Below are 21,041 nucleotides of genomic sequence, written 5' to 3'. Positions count from 1 at the left end.
TGCATGTGCACAGTGTCATGAATGTGTGTCCCCTGATGGCAGAACAAGAGCTTTCTCCTCTCCTCTGTCTGTGGTGTCTGCTCTGGATGAAGATGTGGACTGCTTCTCCATGACAGCCGTGGTTTTGGGCTCTTGGCTTAACTGTGTTTAATGCCCCCCTACAATGTTTAGAGGGAAATACCATCTGACCCCATGCAGCCATGCCGCAAAGCTTTGAAATGAATGCAGGCTGCTCTACTATTTATTATCCATCTGAAACCACATTCAGGGGGAATAACACGCTGGCACTCTGCACAAGTGCTTCGACCGACACTACTGGCACAGACTTCCTTCGCTCCATTCTTTTCTACCATTTATTTTGATTACTATTATGCCTAGGGTCTTATGGTTTTCATAAGCGCTTTGCAAACAGTGTTTTAGAAAAAGGTTATGCAAGTTTATTATTGCACTATTACTCTTATTATTTTACCACAACGTCCAGAGATTTGAAACGAGCAGTGTGATGAACTGAGCTTGATTTAGATGCCTAGGAAGCTGCTTTTTCCATGCGTGTCCATGTGTGGTAAGTGGGTTGAGGCCTCATCCTATACAGAAAGTTCTCGGGCCCCTTCACTTTATTTTCTTATTTTTTATTTTTTTAACGTGGTTTATCTAAAATGGATAAAATTGTTTCTCTTTACAATTTACGCTCAATAACTCCTAATGACCAAGTAAGGATATGTTTTTTGTACATCTTTAAATTTTCATTTATTCATTAATTTATTATTTTTATCAAAGTTTAAAGCAGAAGTAAGTGGAATGTTTGTGTTAATATAAGTCTTAAATAGTTCTATCTTCCGACAGCAATCACTTATATAGAGTGTTTGGTCTGAAACACGGGTCTGTCAGTCACTCTGCTCTGCTGTAAGCCGATGAGAAAACTTTCCTTGTATCCTACAACCTTTATCCAATGAGGAGAGAGAACGGCATAAAGGGGCGGTCCTCTCTGTGTGTGCAGCCAAGGGATGCGCGTGAATGTGGTGACGTAGGGACGAGGGCGGGGACTGCTAACTCCATCGGCTGACAAGAAGTTAGCCAAAACCACCGGATCGCTTACTTCTGCTTTAATTAAAAAAGAAACCTTTTTTTGGGGCTGATTGTGGTGGCTGGATGGTGGATCAGGTGGGGAGGGTTTGGGGCATGGCTGAGGGTGGCGACTGCTGCTTGTTGTGACATCACAAAGGTCACAGGAAGCTCGGTTTCTGAATACAGGCTGTGTGCATTTCTCTGTGGGCTGAGGCTTTGATACTTTCACAGTATTAATATAGTATTAACCTAGGCCTGCTTTATAGTCACACTACACATGGACATCTACTGTATAATGACACCTCTATCATTTCTTAGACATAATCTACACGGTGAGCCACAAACCGAGGTCACATGAGGCTGGGAATAAAAACATCTCATTTTATTCAGTCTCAGACTCACTGGATCATGGAAACTGCACAAAGTGATAAGATGAGTGAAATGATTCAAATCAAAGCACCCTGAAATGATGCAAAAAAACAAACAAACTCATATTGCGATTACTTTTGACACTGTCGATATCAGTTTGAATGGTTGTTTTTGCAAAATTAAAAATGATCATGTGATTTTTGGTCTTCTACCAAACAAACATGTTCCTTTACAGCGTGAGAACATGATTTGTTGTCTAGGGCGTCTCTGTAGCAACACAACACTTAAGGTGCTGAGAATGCAAAACTCTGCTGTGACACATTTAATCTCTATCGTAAAATTGCAGCTCCTGTGATTTGGATATTGTACTTAGCCAAATTGCGATTATATTATATTATTATATTGATTATATCACACTTAATTGCACAGTCGTAATTAAAACAGAACAAAAAGTAAAGCAAATCTTAACACAAGGTGAGACTATGTGTGGGTTTGGAACCTCGTTATTGAACTGTACCAATAAAAACAGCTGAAAAAAATACATTCAAAACATTTCATTCAGTGGTGTGTGTGTGTGTACCGACCTGCTCTGAGATCCAGCAGCACTGGGAGTCTCCTCACTCTGTGTTCTCCTCAGGTTGGGTCTGTCTGACTGAAGTATCTCTGCAGAGAAACACAAGACAGATATAAACAGATATAACCAGCTGTGAATGGCGGGGGGGGGGCAAAGACACTGACTGAGAAAAAACAAAAACATGTGCTGTATGAAGACCGACATCAGTCAAGATTTTCAAACAATCCCACAGCAATAATATAATGAGCTGAACTGTAGTTCAGGGTTTTTCAGAAATAGGGATTAAAGGCATCCAAATGAGAAGATGCCACAACGCTGCTGTTCATAAAGATCAAAGACTCAGTGGAGAACCAGTCGGTTGAGAAAACTAACTAACTCGTGTTTGTGCATCAGCAACAATGTGTAGTGTTACTATAGAAACCCAATGACTGGTTAAAGCAGAAGTAAGCGATTCGGTGGTTTTGGCTAACTTCCTGTCAGCCGATGGAGTTAGCAGTCCCCGCCCTCGTCCCTACGTCACCACATTCACGCGCAGGACCGGCCCCTGGCATAAACACTCTATGCGGTTGTTTAGGGCCACAGCCGTTAGGTGGGGGGCCACATGATCAGAAAAGTACCGGGGATCTTTCAAGTCATTTAAACATCCTAGGGTCTGCACGCATGCTATGAGCTTTATGTGTACTGTAATTTGAAGTCAATATTCAGTTTTATCTCACATTTGAGACATTTGATGAAAATAGAATGGCAACATTTGTGCTCAAAAAGCAACCTTACAAAATTTCATTTTAGACTTGTTTTCTACACTTATATATTAGGCTACTGTATTCATATCCTATTTCAAGCACCAAAAAACAGTTCATTCTCATGACTGAAGGTGTGTTTTCGCAAGGGGTTTGAAATTTTTCAAAAAGCAGACCTCAAATTTCCAGCATTTGGCCTAAATTATTTCTTTATACAGTGTTCTAGGGCAAATTGGCCTCAGTGTGCTTACAGCGAATGTTCTAATATTTAGACATAAAACAATTGAGTATTGTTACATCTGCAAGTATCTTAAAAAGATAAATTTAAGAAAATATGTTAAATTCGAGAAAATGGCCTCAAACCTCAGAGGGCATAAACACGTCTGCATTCAGTTTTAACCAGTGATTTGGTGTTTGCGCTTAGAGTGGGCCACAAACAAAAATCTTGTTTAGGGCCACCAAAATCCTAGAGCCGGCCCTGTTCACGCGCATCCCTTGGCTGCACACACAGAGAGGACCGCCCCTTTATGCCGTTCTCTCTCCTCATTGGATAAAGGTTGTAGGATACAATGAAAGTTTTCTCATCGGCTTACAGCAGAGCAGAGTGACTGACAGACCCGTGTTTCAGACCAAACACTCTATATAAGTGATTGGTGTAGGAAGATAGAACTATTTAAGACTTATATTAACACAAATATTCCGCTTACTTCTGCTTTAATACAGACAATGTTGATGAATGAATATTGGGAGAAGAAGGAATTGTTTTTGTTTTTTTAAACTCTGATGGGAAAATGGAAGAGAATAAGAGAAAAGATTGACTAAGAATGAATAACAGTGAAACTTGTTATTCTCCATTTTCGAGTAAGTAAATAAAGAAATCAGTATTCAGGATGTCTGCTTCATCACATCTTCACTCTCAGTCACCAGACTCTTTACTTTGTTCACCTCATGCTTTTTCTTTTGCAGCCTGAAGCTCACATCACACCACTGCTCCCTGTGGCCGAGCCTTTAAAAAATTTAAACGACGCAGCAGCAGCATCACTTCAAGTCTCTCTGTTGAACGGCGCTGAGGTTACTCGTCCTCTCCAGAGCTGTTAGCACTCACAGGGAAGCTTCAATCTCCAGAATAATCAAATCCATACAGACTTGAAACATGTGGCAATGGACGTACAGTAGGTGGTTTAATAGAGCCCATTCATCCTTATATGTACTGCAGTCTGTGTGTGTGTGTGTGTGTGTGTGTGTGTGTCTGTGGTATGTGGTCCTAGTGGTGTGAAGGAATGTGTGACTATATGCTCAGTCCCAACTGTGACTGAAAACCACAGGCCTATAACATGCTTTTCATTAACACTCACTTTCTCCTTTATACACACAAATGCAGCACCTTCCTGTGTGTAGGACGCTCACACACCAGCCTCAGCGTGTCCATGTTTACACACATATATATCCTGCTATCTAAAGTAAAGCAAACAGGTAATCTCTCACTGCCTCACACACACACACACACAGTGCTGTTTTGTGGCTATGAAAGGGCTTCTTGTGGCCAGACCTGATGGACACAGAAAAATAAACAGTGGTCTTGAGGAGAAACCATTTTGTCATAGGCTGCTCACTGAGTTCATCACCCCCAGCCCCCTCCCTCCCTCTTAATGGCACAAGTCTAATTGCTGGTCTGGTGAGTGTGTATGTAAGTGTGTAAAACAGATTTTCCAGCCATCTGAAGACACAAAAAACATCTCAACTAAAAACACAACTATTCGACGACAGTAAAAACAGAAGTGAACACATTTCAGTTCAGCAGCTGCTGTGGATGATTGAGTGAATACTGTGGTGAAACATTGTCCCAGCCGATAAATTACTATTTTAATTAATCCATTCATCATTTAATCTGTAAAATTATTATATAAAACATTTAAAATAGCCAAAGGTGATGTTGTCATGGTACTTGTTTTGTCTGAGTCATGGGCTTAACCATAAGACGCTCATTTTATAATTATGTTAAACAGAAAAGCAGCATATTCTGACATTGGAGAAACTGGGACCAGAGGACTTTATAATATATAATAATTAATTGATTATAAGAATTGTTGGAGGTAAAAAAAAAAAAAAAGAACACCTCCACCTACCAGCAAAGCAGCACTTCATCTTTGAGCCCAAGGGAATGTTTTTGCCAAATAAAAGCACATTGTCTTGACATTCAAGTGGCTAAAGCTGAGTGTTGTGAGGTCACTGTTACCTTGACCGTTGACCACCCAAATCTAAAAGGTTCATTGAGCTCAAGTTGACACTGCTGCCGATTTACAGAAAATAACATTTTTGATTATGCCAAATGTGAAGACGTTAGCTCAAGGTCTTCACGTTGATGAGTATGGGGCATTGGGGCAGACAAACAACTTAACAACAACCTCTGGCTGATGCCTCCACGGATAATACAACCTGACACATGAACCTAACACCATCTCAGCAATAACAATTCAAAGATCTTTATGCTTCTTGTTTATGAACCAGGACAGTCCCCAGCTCTTCTCTTTCAGCTGTTCCACAGTAGAAACAGAACAAAAAGGTTCTGCGATGCTGCGTTCAGCTGCTACGCTCCAAGACTTTGGAACAACCTGTTAGAGGATCTGAGAGGAGCTGGAGACAATGACATTTTTAAACATACACTGAAAACCTTTTAGGTTGGCTTTATATAGTGTCTCATCAGAATTCTGTGGTTTATAGTTACTCTATTTGTGGTATTTCATTGTCTTTACTGATTGATCGTTTCTATCTTTACTTCTTGATCTTGTTTCTTTTATTTATTACTACTGACTTTTTTGGATGTTTTCATTTATATCTTTTCTACTCTCGATCTTTAATTATTTTAACGACTCATATTTCATGATGTCATGTGCACTGGTCTCCAAGTCCTTTTGCTTTCACTTCTTATGTTGTTTCTGTTTTTCAATCAAACTGTGAAGCACTTTCAGTTGCATTTGCTTTGTTTGAAAGGTGCTTTGAAAATAAAATTTGATTGATTGACATTTTTGAGTTTACAATAGAACATGTGTAAAAAAGATTTATATTTACTGTGAACAAATAATATCAATGGTGAGATTACACAAAGATACTCTGAGCAGTAGAAGTGTTTGTCAGCTGTGTGCTACAGCAGAGTATTAGGGCCATGTTGAAGAATCTGAAATTTAAAGAATAAAATAATTCAAGAAAAAAAAGTCATAATATCACAAGAAACAATTTGGATGATGAATCACTGTAATTAATTAAATTTAAAGCAGAAGTAAGTGGTCCGGTCGTTTTCGCTAATGCTGCGTTCCAGGCAGGCTTTTGAAATCGTAAATTACAGCTTCAAGTCACAACTTACGACTTTGTAGCGTTTCAGGCAACCCACTCGTGTTTTTCCGACCTGTTTTACCGGTGAAAGTCACTATAACGGCCACTCGTAACTTCCGACCGGTGAACTCGTACCAGATCGAACTGGTACCACTTCACGGTCGGAAAAATACGAGTTTCCTTGAACACACCATAACAGTCCTCGTCCGTACGTCGCCACATTCACGGCGTTCCTTGGCTGCACACACAGCCCTGCATGCCGTTCTCTCTCCTCATTGGATAAAAACTGTAGGATACGATAAATGTTTTCTCTTCGGCTCAGAGCAGAGCAGAGGGACTGAGAGACCCGTGTTTCAGTCCAAACACTCTATGTAAGTGATTGCTGTCGGAAGATATAACTATTTAAGACTTATATTAACACAAATATATCACTTACTTCTGCTTTAATGACTCAATTTCATTGACTTTTTTTCTATTCTTCTCTTTTTTCTAAACATGTACAGTTCATTGACTTGTGTGTTCTTTGCAGTATATTTGTGTGTCTATTCTATGGGCCTTTTAAATGGTTTGCTACGGACAAAAAAGATTATTGAGCTGAATCCAATTGATTTCTAAGCAGAAATAACCTCTTTGATTCAGAAGTGACCCTGTCTTTGGAATTACTTACTGTCTTTCTGTCTGTTACAGTCAACAAGTGAGTGTGCCAATATTCCCAGAAAAATCTTTCTCCTCTGCTGCCCCACACCACTCATGATTTAATACAAGGGTTTGTTTGTGTGTGTTTGTGTGTGTGTGCGCATGAACACACACGCTGGTCAGAAAACGCTGCCAGGGGAAATGAGTTAAAAACGAACAGGAGGTGCGTTCAGAGCAGGAAAACAGAGCACCTTAACAGCAGCAGAGGGGAACACACTCACAGCTTTATATACTCAGGCAGCTCACAGATACCTGCACACACTCAACTACCAGTGGTGAATACATTGTGGATAATCAACTACAAGCATCACTAACCTTGTTGTCTTTGCTGAAGCCCATGCAGTTAAATGCTGTACTTTAACACTACCGCTGTTTTACTGGATGTTCAGGTGTGGCTGAGTGCTCGGAGATGGTTTCTGACATAGCGCCAGAAGAGATTGTTTCCATTTGACAACGGTGTTTGAAAAATGAAAACATAGTAGTGTTGATGTAGCCGAAGCCTCTCCTCAGTGAAAGACACATGAAAGCTGCCTTGAGTTTGCAAAAAAAAAGCAGAGGACTCCAGAGAAACTACACTCTCTGTTCTGAGGAAACCAAGATTGAACTGTTTGGTCGCCACCACTCATCATCCGACCAACAACATCCCAACAAGGTGGCATCAGGCTATGGGAGTGTTTTTCAGCAGCGGGGACAAGAAGACTGGTTGGAGTTGAGACTGAGGGGAGAAATGTTCACAGATATTCTGATTGAAAACCTTGTGCAGAGCTCAACATCTCTGGGTTGCAGAATGATGACCCTACAGACAGCTAACAGAGGAACCTGAAGGACAGTACTGGAAATGTACACAGTTACCCAAACAGAGCCCAGACATTATCCTGATTTGATCTGGGTCATTTTCAAATGATCAGGGATTGCCAATCATCCTGATCACTTCTATCAACTGTGAACATAAATGCTCGATTTAGTATCAGCAGCGCCGTAGCAAAAATGTCAACAGTGTGGATGGAAACAGTCCAACAGCCACTTTCAGTATCTGCAATACAATCGTTTGGTGAGGCAGTAACAGTAGCTGCATTCAAAACAACCGATTTGATACAACATTTAAACAATAAACATGGAGTAAAATGTGGCAGGTTCATTAAAGTGTCAGATGAAAAGCCTGCTGAGCCGAAGCATTTCATTCCAAGCTGAATTTTGATTCATATGCGAGTTTTACAACAACACTAGCTGCACTGAGTTCAGTGGATTAAACTGAAGACATCAAACATCAATAAGATTAAAAGAAAAAAAAGGAAAGAAAAAGTCTGTTCACCACAGTCTCGATCCAACCTGACAGAGCCTGAGAGGATCTGCAGAGAGGAACAGCAGAAAAATCTCCAAATCCAGATGTGTGCAGCTGGTTGTATCATACCCAAGAAGACTGGAGGCCTAATCACCAACAAAGAAGCCTCAGCTAAATCCTGTGGAAAGTGTCTGAATACGTATACGATACAAATTACTTCATTAATCCCCAAAGGGAAATTCATTTGTGTCAATGTCATGGCAACAATTTTGTCAATTTGGGGAAATGAGTAAAAAAAAAAAAGTATTTACTTTCTATTCCTTATGCATTCATACAAACACACCCTCAGTCACCCCTGCCCCTCCAAGCCAGGAAAGGAAACCCTGTGCTCCTCTGCACACTGTTTTGGGATCAGAGGAGCAATTGTACTGCTGAGCTTAAAGGGATATTTCAATATTATTATGCAATTTGCTGAAAGAAATTAGACAAAAACACCCTTCATGTGTGAACTTCAAACAACTGGTCATATTAAAAACCAGGTGGAGGCATTCACTTCTTAGTGAATGCTGACCTTTGACCTTCACATATCAAAACTCATTTACTATATTCTTTCTTCTATGTTCTGAACTTTAAAGTTTCCCTCCATATTTTTAAGTGTGTAAAAAATACTGGTGTCTGGCAGATGCTAACAGTGTTAGCGGTGGTGCTAACGTGGTCTGGGCGGTATTAATGGCCTTTACTGACATTGCAAACACTTGAAATGAAAATGTATTGTGAAAACGGTAAAAATATGTTTTAGTTGATTGAGTGATTTAACTGATGCTATGTGACTTCTTATACCTGTGAATGTCATTGACTGACTGATGTGCTGAGCCACACTCTACTGGGCTGCTCTGGTTTCCTGCTGCTCATGAACTACAGGGAAGGGGAGGAGTGCTTCTGATACACTGAGCCTCACCTCCATCACAGCAGATAAACTACTTTCATTACATGCATCACTGTCACTAAAGGAGGCAGAGGAAGGAAGAACTAAGCATAAAACACACTGAGCGGAGAGAGAGAAATCGTCAGTAACAAGGCTTCGTACTTCGACTGACCCACTCTACATATCAAACAGAGTTGGACATAAAAATTTTACAAATATGTGTTTATTTCAACTCTACGATATTTAGGCACTGCCCGGGATCATTATCAGCTTTGGTTTGATTGAACGCAAACTAACATTAGTTGGATGGGTTGGAGCACATGACTGAACATGAGTGAGTATTTCAGGAACATGTGCATTTATATGAGCAAGATTGTGATGGGGACACGGGTCTGCTTGCCTAAGACTTGCAAAATGTCCCCCTTTACAGGAGTCTTCTAATCTTGCTGTGCTTGTGAAGCCATATGATACAACAGCAAACATACACACATACCAGTACACCCAGCACACAGTCTCCTCTTAACCTTTCTTCACATCTAAACAGTCACAAGGAGACACATTGACACAGCCCATGCTGTGGCCGGCCTTGGCCCTTACTGCTTGTCCTGTGTTCATTCAGTGGACTACACTGTGTGCTCTGTGTGGCACTCTATGAAAAGCCTTGTGTGTGTGTGTGTATATACAGTATATGTGTATGTGTGTGTAGCATAGAGAGGAGATGGATACATGGACTAGGCTATGGTATTAAGAGAAGCTTAATAACTGTGCATTTGTTAATAAGACACCTAGTCTTTGCTTCCAAACCATAAAGGAAGGTAAAATGTTAGCGTAGCGCCTGGAAGTGGAAAATACTGCTGACCGAGAGTCAATAAGTCTGTGGAGGGTTTGAAATTCTTCCTCTGAGGGCTATGAAATAACTTTATATTGGTTTGGGAATAGTAGCACATGCACATTGAGAATAAATGTTCTCTAATGTCAATGTTAAAGTTCAGCGAATATGAGTTGGTGATAAGTCAATATTCTCCGCTAGTATTACGTGAGTTTTAGTTTAACAGTATTCTTGACATGTTGTTCTTGGCAAGGGAGAGAAATTTCCCACATAGGACGAAAACTTCATCCAAAATCTAGAATTTAAATGAATACATAAGTGCTAATACTAACCTGCGTACAGAAGGCTCCTACTGTCGTCAGGTTTGACAAGTGTTATCTTTCTCTTTTCTGCTCTCTCACTGTGTCCCTGAGCCCAGGTGAGTGTTTGAGGCGTTACAGAGCTACTGCCTACATCTTTATGCGTCCACCCCAGCTACAACCAAATCTTATCATGGTCACTAGAATGGGATGAAAGGACAACAACATATCTCTTTATCTCTTTTTCTTAGTCATTTGACCCTGTGATGCATCTTGGGAACATTGAAGGTGCTGTGGTGAGAGAAGATCTCTACCTGACCAGTTGTACTCACAGCAAGTTAAGAGAGCTGTTAAAAAGAAATTGGCTGAAAGCAAATGTTACACATCAGGAACAGAGACTGGAAATTGTCCATGACATTTTCATCATGGAAAAGTTGACATATCTGACGTTTCAAAAGAACTGGGGAAAATGGGCCATTGTGTGTGTGTGGTGCTCTGTTTTGTTCTTGATGTGCTGTTCTGTCAATATTCTTGTGAGAACTCAATAAAAATGGGTGCAGAAAAAACAGTATATTTTGATGTTATGAAATGACGGGTTGGGAGGGTGGGCCTCAACACTGCAGCTATGTTTACTAAAGTCTAAATCTTTATATTTTTACATCCACAAAGAAAAGGAGACCCACCTTCTTATATTCTCTTGTCAGATACGTCAAAAGAAAGAAATATATAAAACATCTTATGTCCCCTGAACATAATTAAATGTACTGTCTGAACACTTAACCTTTAGACATTGACGTGACAGCTACTAATAATAACAATGTTGGACTACTCTGTAAATGTCAGTATAGGACATTTGTGAATAAATGTGGAAAAACTTTAGTTGTGTTGATCTGACTTTGAACTGAAGTTGACAGATGAAAACACAGCGATATAAACTCGCATTGGTCCTTTTAATATGTAGGTGCAGATATGTTTTGTCATTTATCTTAATAAGAATAATTCAGTTTCATCTTTAAAACATATGGTCTAACAATCATCTGGATTTCAGCTGGATCATCAATCAGCTGGGTTTTCTATGATGTTCTCACTCTGACTATTGGCTTGTTCTGTTAGTACAATATGTCCCGCACATGTTTTAATAACTACTGTGACACACGGTGTAATTGTACACACACTGAAATGACTGGATCAATGGTCCAAAGCATGACTCCTGACCTCAGACATCAGACTGATGGGCACTGATTCTGTCATGATTTGTCATTTATGGCAATGACACAGCTTGTTCTTAAAAAAACAAAAAAGCCACCTCAGCGAATTTACTTATTGCAAATCTAAAACAGACTCTCAGGCAACACACCACAGAAGTGCGATACAGCCACACAATATTTCACAGGTCTGCTAAGTAGTAAGTGTTGCTTGTGCTCTATGGGCTCGGAGAAAATCACTGTGTAATATTCATCCCATCTCTCCCTCCTTTACCTCATCCATCCATCAGCCAGCCAGACTTAGCTTAGTTTTTTGACATCAACATAGCATTAGAAACAATAAAAAAATCATGCTCCAACATATCAAAGAAAAACATAACAATATTCTACAGTTCTGTCACAATATAAATAACACAGCACAGAAGAAAGACCAAACACCATTAGTTCAAAGCTGTGTGGGAAACAAGCGGCTTTGGAAAACTGTCATTTATACAGAGTAAAACCTCGGCTTTTTTTCCCAAGCAGAGGAAAAAGCTCATTACCATGGTGGACAGACACATAAACATCTTACTGTACAAACACATGCATGTGTGTGTGCGGTTGTTGGCAATATTAACAAACCTTTAAGAAAGACAGGAAGGGAAAGAGTGAGAGGGGAAGAAAACGCTATGGTGTATTCTCTGTCTAGATTTTTGTGGGAAAACAGAATGTGAATGTTCACTTTGATTTATCTCACGTATGAAAAACTAAATTCAGATTTTTGTCACAAACTCAGAAACTGCTCTTGATGTAAGTCACCTCTACAGGTCATGTGTTCCACTGTGTCTGTTTGGTACTTTGTGTGTTGGTGGACTGATTACCACCAACCTCAGTCAACAGATGGTGAAGTCCAGGGAAGAACCCACTAAATATTGGTACAAATATTTTTATGTTCCTTTATCTTCAAAAACAAATTGTGACAGTGTTTTTCATCAATTTCTCAGAAATAATGTTTGAATAAGAAGTACTTTAGTTATTTGTTTTCATTTGGTGTAAATCCAGACCATAAACCAGGCAAAGGAAAGTGTCTGATCTCAGCAGAGGCAGAGACTGCGTGCTGCATGTATCTACACAGTACTTTACTATGGATGTCATGTCTTTTATTTTTGTTTCTTTCTGTGCCGTCTTCCTTATAAACCTCAATGTATTACAACTTCACTTCTTTAAGGCTATTCTTTCTCATTTACAACAGAGCATTAGCGCCGCATTGAGATAAAAAAAATATCTGAGTTTATTTTACCCACAATGACCCGCTACAATGACTCCTTTCACACATTTTATTGATGGTCTGTAATATTCCTATGAATTTTTTTTCTCCCAATTTTTTATACTTTTTGTATGTAAAATTTTTGTATGTAACAGTATGTATTGTATAATAACTTTTTTTCTACTGTATATATTACAACTTAATGTAGATTTTATTTAAATATTTATTTGAATTTTATCAGATTTTTTCCCCTCACTGACCTCACATGTCAGCATATCAGAAAACATTTAAATCACCAACTTAAAGTTCTAAACTATACAGTACTGATATGGGTGTACCCATTTCCTTGGTGTGAGTGCTTCTGTGTTATTACCTTCATTTTTCTAACAGTGTGTGTGTGTGTGTGTGTAGGCGGGACTCACTGTCTGCTGCCGTGCTGCCATTGGGCAGCGAGCCCAGATCAACAACCATGCCGTCCAGACAGACGTTGAGCTCTCCTCCCGCTACAACCAAGCCTTTGTTCTCCGTCTGCAGCACCAGACTGAGCTGGACGTTCTCCACTAGAGGGGGAGGAGCAGATAGAGACACAGAGACACAGGCTGCTTTACTTTATTGCTTTACTTTATAGTGGTTTCAGAAGCAGATGTGACACTTGTGTGTCAAGAAGTGAGAACTGTCCTATTGATGACTTAGTAAATTGTTCCAATGCACCAAGAGCACACTGAACGATTAGCAACATGTTACTCATTCTACGGTCAGACCTTTCCTACAGTGGCTATAATTTGTAGTTTTAGAATAACGAAAGATCGAATAGCAATGAAAAAATGTGATGGGGGTCGGGAATCATCATCCAAATCCAGAGCTCCCTGCAGCTTCCAGCTCCAGATCATTTATTACCTGTCTGCATATTTTACTGTTTTGGTTCATTCTCTGTTCTACTGTTTTCACAAAAAACAAAAGTGCACACTTCTTGTTCAGCATTTGACAGACACAGTAAGCAGATACTGGGCTGACATTCGGCAGGGTTTCTCCCACACTGCTGCACTTGTAAATAAGCAGTAATAAGTTAACTGACTATAACAACTTAAAGGGACGACAGCTCATTGTTGTATTCACTGCTTGTTTCCGTTTCACCCATCGGGCCAAAAACAATAGTTGCTGCAGAATTAAATATTATAAATGTGCTTTATATGGGTTTAGCTTTACTGTCAGTTCTGTTGTCGAGCCACTGGTATTAGTGTCCTTACACTTAAATATTCAGCATAAGAAAGTCCTAAACATCCAGATTTCTGCACACACACTATGACGTCATAATACTCAAACTGCTCCAACACCGAACTGCACAGTTTCATCAAGTTGTCAGTGCCGGTTACTTAGAACAGAAAGATTTTTCTACAAATCTTTGATTAAGTCGTTATTCTGACAGAAATATCAGAAACACTAGATGAGTCATTTAAAAAGGACTGTTGCTCAGGACGACAGAGTGTTTCATCAGTACAAAGATTAAACGTTAGCAGGGTGGTAAAGCAGTCTGTGGTGAACTGGACACTGTTTGATCATTTTAGTGGCACATCGTTCTAATATTCTCATATGCTCAGATTTGAGGTCGACTTTCGGGGAGACCAGGGATGACTGTATCTTTGAAGCCACCGCATTCAAAATTAAATGCAAACTAGTTACATGTGTCTGCTTTTAAATGGTGGAGTTGTTTTCTCTGCAACACATACAAAACATGTCTGTTTCAGTCTTAAACGTTAACAACTCACCATTGTTACAGATATCCCCAGTCTTCCCATTGATCTAGTACAATAAAAAAAATATTCAAGTTTTTTTATTTCTGCTATTTAAAAAGACCTCATTGGCCAGAAAATACAGAGTTACTCTCTTTCTGATTTTTTTATTTGAAGTAGACCAATGCCACAGTCTCTGTTGTGTGGAAATAATGGAGGCTTCACTCTTGTTTCTGTACAGTATATAAGATACACTGACACCGTTAACATGGTGCATTGTGTGCCAGCTGTCAATGTTGCATTTAGGAGAAACCCGCACAAAATGTGCCGTAACCCTGAGTGTTTGTCTGCACTGAACTGCTCCAGCGTACTGGTGATGAACTTCCTGAATTTGCAAAAAGCGCCCAGGGTTCTGTGAGGACAGACGTCGTCTTCAGAGGCTTGAAGAAAACACGGACATAAGCCAGATCCTGCTCTGACACTTGGCTTTATATTCATGCTTTTGTTAATCATCCAGGATTGTGGTTCTTTAGAAAGAACAACAGGGATCCACTCTGTCTTCTTTTCTTTTGCACCCTCATCTTATTCATTACTTTGCTTCTCTGCCAATTTTGGACATGAATTATGGAAACTTTTCTATTCATGTGCTATAAATTCACCCTTATCACTTGTTTTCATTCCATTTGTTCAGAAATTGTGTATAAGTTAGGTTGTATCTTATTAAGATAATGGGATGTGTGTGTGTCCTTACTCTTGCCATCGTGTGTGCGCAGTGTGTCCAACAGGTCTATGGTGGCGCTGCCCAGTAGCTCCTTCCTCAGGGTGTGGCAGCTCCACAGCTTCAGATCCAGATGACTCTGAGGCGTTACATTACTGTCACAAACACACACATAATCAACTTCTGGTCTGGGCACAACATCACAACAGTATCTCAGACTGGTCTGTGGTGTTGGTGCAGTCATGACTCTGCCTACAGTTTAGTCTGATGTTAGATCTCAGTCAGGTTGGTGTAGGAACCATGAATTCAACTTCTAGGTTCAACAAAATTGTTTAAGAAAGTTTACAAATTGTAAAGTGTAAAAGTGAGTGTGTGGGTGCTGGCGCTCTCACAGGGTGAGGTCTTCATTCCACTGCAGCTCGAGATGTCCACTGCGTTTGCCTGTTTTTTTGGTTTCACTGCTCAGACCATCGGCAGTCACCTCCACAAAGGAGCTGAGTCGAGAGTGGCGGTTTGGCAGCTTGGGAGACTGAGGCTTCGCTGAAACCACTGCGCACACACAGAAAAAAAAAAAAACACACCAAGGCAATCAGCTATGAAGGAATACATCAGAGGCAGTAAATATGTTCTTTGTGGACACTAGTTCAGGACAAAATCATGAAGTTGGGAGCAGAGTTAATCATCTCACATACAGTGGTCTAGACTGTGGGAAGGTGTTTAACAGCCAAATTCTTGTTTTTGCTGAAGTTGCAAATAAATGTGAGTGCAGATAAAAACCCCAACATTCAACATGGCTGACAAAACAACAGCTATGCTGCGCATGTCATGAGGATGAGGAGAAACAACATCTAGGGAACTATATCATTAATAGATTATTTAATAGATCATGTGTCTAAAGTGGACATTGTGTGTTACTGGTTTATTCATTTATTTACAAATCATGTTGGACTTGACAAATGTGTTAAAATTTACAGAACAAAAGGCATGTTGCATGCGTCAAATTATGGAAGACAATATTTTGTGTAAATGAAGTCTTTTGTGTTGCCGTTATTTCGCTATTTTTGTCTTGTCCTGAATTTCTCTTTAATGACCGTAACATATTATAATTGGCTTTTTCAATATGCTGCCAAAATCCAGATTAGAAGATGAGATAGATGAACAGAAACAAGTGTCAAATAAATCCTCACATCTGAGGCAACATGTAAAACAAAGATAATATCCATTACTGCTTGAAAAACAACACATTTGATTTATCGATTATTTGAGTGTAGCTGAATAATTTATTAATTTATTTGACCAGTTAATGAGTCAGTAATTTTATATATTAATACATGTGTGTATTATTTATATTTATGTCTAATGAAGTAAAAAAAAAACAACAACAACAAAAACCACCATGACTGTGGCTGCAGCCCTACAATAATAAAGAAATGTATTTGGGGGGATGGGGGTCATGTGATCTCTTCTCTTAGTCCTTGTTTGTAGACTGGCTGCTGCATTTTGTACTATTTATAGTCGATGAATTGTTTTCTGTTAGGAGACTGTTACAATGACCTAATCTTGAAGAAATGAAAGCATGTGTAATGGTTTCTGTATCTCTGATAGAGGCAGGATTCTTCTGTCTCACTGACATGACTCAATGAGTCAATAGGACAATTTAAAATCAGACATATTAGCAACTTCTCACAGGGATTCAAGTGTTTCTTATTACAGTTTTGACAGTTCATGGACCCAAAAGTGTTTTCAGTCAAAATTTGTGAAAGTGATTTTTGTCAGTGGCAGCATCACTGTCACCACAGTGAGGAGACAACAGATCGACATATTTGGAGGTTTTATGCAACAGCAGGAAATCATTAAATACTTTAAAAGTTGAAAATCAAACTGCAAATCTAAAATGTCACTGCCTTTTTCACAACAGACAAAGCTTATTTTTTTTAGCTGCTCCCGGATCTGTTTCACTACAGTTCACTGTTAGTTTCTGCTTTTTTTCTCTCTGTGTGTTCATTTCCTTTGTGAACTGCAAGTTTTCACAGTGCATACACTGTTTTGAATGAACCTCCTGTTGCCACTTATCCCATGTGAAAACATTACATCCTCATAAGGTGCCTGTAATGAATACTGTATGTTGTATGGATTTGGGGCACAAATTGGCAGGGCAAGCAAAGAGAGAAATATAAACAGTGCCCTCTAGTGGACAGAAAAACCACATCCGCGGTCCCATTTTCACTGACAACACGGGACGGGGTGGAGGAAAATAACTGTATGGTCACAATGAGGCTGCAATGTTGTAAGAAAAAACACAGCAGCTGAAATCACAGTGTAAGGACAGTGCTTTTCACTGGTTCTGCTTGGTTTGTTTATGCTGCGATTCTACTTCCCCATCAGCTGGACTATAACTACCTTGCAACTTGCAACTACTAGGTCATAGTTCCCTTGTGTGCAATGAAATGTGACGAAACCTCCTGCTTGTTCATGAAACTTTTTATAAAACATGTTTCTGCATTAAAGGGATAGTTCACCCAAAATTGAAATTTCACTCATTATCTACTCACCCTCATGTCGACTAAGAGCTGTGAGAATTTTCAGAGTCCTCCGTCCCTTCTCTGAGTTACAGGGGGGTCCGTGCAGCAGTATTTGTCCATATAATGGTTGTCAATGGATACCACTTTTCTTCGTCCAAAAAGACACACCAAAAAACATACAAATACGTCCATACTGCTCGTATGTAATGTCCCTCTTGTATTGAAGCCCCAACATGAGAAATTGTTCCGAAAAAAATTAAACAAGTCTATATTTTAAGCTTGTTTGTAGCGGAAGCTCCCAGTGTCTCAGTTCACTGCTCTTCCTGTGTCAGTGCAAATCTCGCGTGATTTGCACTGACCGGTGGAACAATTTCTCATGTCGGGGCTTCAATACAAGAGGGACATTACAGACGAGCAGTATGGAGGTATTTGGATGTTTTTTGGTGTGTCTTTTTGGACGAAGAAAGTTGGTATCCATTGACAACCATTATATGGACAAATACTGCTGCACGGACCCCCCCGTAACTCAGAGAAGGCACGGAGGACTCTGAAAATTCTCACAGCTCTTAGTCAACATGAGGGTGAGTAGATAACGAGTGTAATTTGAATTTTGGGTGAACTATCCCTTTAAAGCATCTCAGAGGTAACCGTGCTCAACTTGTTACAACGCGCGTCAGTGATGTGATGGTGATTGGTCGGATTGCAAACACACAGCCTGGCAGCGCTTCTCAGGATGGAGGTTTGGCTGAGAAACAGGCTTCAGGCTGTATTTGTTCCTATCACAGCTGAGATATTAGAGGATCTGTGCTGACAAAATCTCTTAAGTCAGAAACATTTGGCAAAACGCATTGTGACTCATTTGTGAAGAGGAGAAGGATGTGACACTGAGAAGAGGAAAAACACCAGGAAGTGAAGAATGAAGAGTAGGTTTGGACAGAGTGAGAGGAGGTCAGAGGGGTGGAGAGAGTGGCTGCAGTGGGATCAGATCAGAAGATGAGTCAGAGATGAAACAATCAGCGGTGAAGGAGTAAAATAGTCAGTCCAGAGCTTAGGGTGATTTTAGCTTAATATGACAACGTGACAAATGTGAGCGAAGTGAAGTGCCTGAAGACTTTTTTAATCGAATGTAGCTGAATTCACTAAAATATATCATGGGTGTCATTTCATTAAAATGTTTACCCATATCTCTTATTATAATATTGAACAAAGTATCTGCAAAGAGAGTAGAGTATCAGCAACATGCTCTGTGGAGATGTGTTATGTTGTGGGCAGAAAATAGAGGGTGGACTCAGACAACAACTTGTCATGACCTTATATTTCCTGCTTTGTCTCTCTTAAACACTAAGCATTATTTTGTTTACTCTTAATATCCACCTATGAGTCTACGACTGACAAGATAACATAATTATTGTCTCCTTAAAGGGATAGTTCAACATTTTGGCAAATTGGCCCATGCTATGCTATGGAGGCTAAGGGAATTTCTTGGTTTCCCTCATCAAACTCATCAAATACACAACCCAACAACTCAAAAACGCTGTCGTGGACAAGTTGTGAGCTGCACATTCACCACGCTATGAGATAATAACGGAACGTTATGAGACGGAGCCATTTTAGAGGTAAATTCATGCAAAACTGCTGATGCGCGTTGCGTTCAGGGACTGTTTTTCTGCAAGCAGACTCTGTATTTACCCTGTATTTACCTCGAAAACGGCTCCGTTTTGTAACGTTCCATTATTATCTCATAGCATGGTGATTGTGCAGGTCACAATTTGTCCACAAAAGCGTTTTGGAGTTTTGGGATTTTGTATTTGATGAGTTTGATGAGGGAAACCAAGAAATCCCATTAGCCTCCGTAGCGTAGCTCTGAGCAGCCTGCCGCTCCGCTCCGCCGTTCTAAAAATAGCTTGCACCGACAAATAAAGGTAACAAACCTACTGCTATGATTATAGTGATTATGGCAATGGGCCAATTTGCCAAAATGTTGAACTATCCCTTTAAGTCATTAAGGCTTTATGTTGCACCTGAGTTTTTCTGTACTCAAGTCTTTGTTCATCATCTAAGAGAGAAATAAAAGTGTGCATCTCATTCTCAAACATGGCTCGGTTATAAAACTGTAGTGCTCCCTCACTAAGCTGGAGAGTTAATCACATGACCTACTGTTTAAAAGTAACACCAGAGCAGCAGAGAAAAAGAGAGACTCAGTTCAAAGAAGTTTACATGCTGCATTAATCTGCTGACAAAATGATGCAGCAAAAAAGTGCAATGGTCCAAATAAAGGGATTGAGAATCAACTCACAGGGTTTGTGTGTGGAGAGAAGACCTGACGAAGCAAATATGTGCGTCTTATTTCAACCTACAGATTTTTGGGGGCAGTGGGATCAAGTTCTTAAGACAACACGGGCTAATCACATATGACACACATCTAGTTGAGATGGCAAACTTGTTAGCAAAGAGTTGCTGTTCCACATTGAGCCAAACCAACATTAAAGGTGCTTGAGGCAAGATCGAGGAATAAAACTCAGTAGCGATACAACGGCCGTAGCGGCCATCAGGGTTACTGCAGCCATATCAGCCAAGCTGGTGCGGGAGCGCGCATCAACTCTCCACAGCAGTGCAGCTGATGCTGTGACAGTGACACTGTGGCTGAATTGGAAACGGCATAACGTTACTATACCAGTGTTTTCCACTAATCAGCCGCCACAGTTTGGTTTGTGTCCACCGCAGCAGTCTCTCACAGAAAAAAAAGAACAGCTTCACTGTCTCTCATCTCTGCCAGTCAGCCCCTCTCCCTGCTGTCTCACGACACACACACAGACACACAGACACACACACACACACACACACACGCACGCACGCACGCACGTAGGCTACACACCTGGCTGTTAATAAACAGTAAATGCGCCGTGCCGCGCTCATTGTACAGTGCTCAATTTACCGCGACACCGGGAGGTTGACCGCCCAGGCATCAGGTCAGCACCGGCCGCCGCCGCCGCCTCTGTGAGCCGCTGCTGCCGCTCGGCTGCTCTAGTGGCTCTGCACTCCTCCGAACACGTCGGAGAATTTCCTTACAGGCGTTGTTTGGATAAACTGACCACGGATGAATCAATCGGCTCATTGTAAAACTATTTATTTATTTATTGAAGTAAATAAATAAATAAATGGTGATTTTTGTACGTACAGAGCCCCAAGGCTGCGCTGCTCACACACACCTGAAGCTTCACTTTTCATTCAAATGAACTAATCCGACTGCCACAGTGCCACTGTTAGATTTCATCCAGCATTTATCTCCTAAAAACAATTCAACCAGCCGGCAGAAAACATCTAAAAACCTGTGGGGAAGTTACTGGGCTGGTTTTCTTCCCTGGGAGGAGGACAGCTGTTGCCCGGCCGATGAGCTCAGCTCCCCGGCTGCAGCCTCTGTGACGAGCCGCTGCTGCTGCTGCGTGTGTGGCTCTGCACTCCTCCGAAAAATGTCGGAGCAAATCTACTTAGTCAGACGTTATTTGGATAA

At 40.4% G+C, this 21,041-nt stretch overlaps 1 protein-coding gene across 4 annotated transcripts in view; it reads right to left on the bottom strand.

Moving 5' to 3' along the window:
- The window catches only part of wwp2 (WW domain containing E3 ubiquitin protein ligase 2), a 74,175-nt gene that overhangs the window by 48,140 nt on the left and 4,994 nt on the right, over window positions 1-21,041 (bottom strand). For all 4 annotated transcript variants that reach the window (XM_085778291.1, XM_085778294.1, XM_085778292.1 and 1 more), the window contains exons 3-6: window positions 15,401-15,557; window positions 15,042-15,163; window positions 12,983-13,120; window positions 2,019-2,097 (exon numbers count right to left, since the gene is read on the bottom strand). In XM_085778291.1, coding sequence (XP_085634417.1) covers window positions 2,019-2,097; window positions 12,983-13,120; window positions 15,042-15,163; window positions 15,401-15,557 — 496 coding nt within the window. The remainder of the gene's footprint in view (window positions 1-2,018; window positions 2,098-12,982; window positions 13,121-15,041; window positions 15,164-15,400; window positions 15,558-21,041) is intronic.

The sequence above is a fragment of the Trachurus japonicus genome, chromosome 6 (assembly GCF_045865225.1).
Source record: "Trachurus japonicus isolate A0001 chromosome 6, Traja_1.0".
NCBI classification, from domain to species: Eukaryota; Metazoa; Chordata; class Actinopteri; order Carangiformes; family Carangidae; genus Trachurus; species Trachurus japonicus.
The sequence above is the reverse complement of the archived record's forward strand: the minus strand, read 5'-3'. Positions and strand labels throughout refer to the sequence as shown.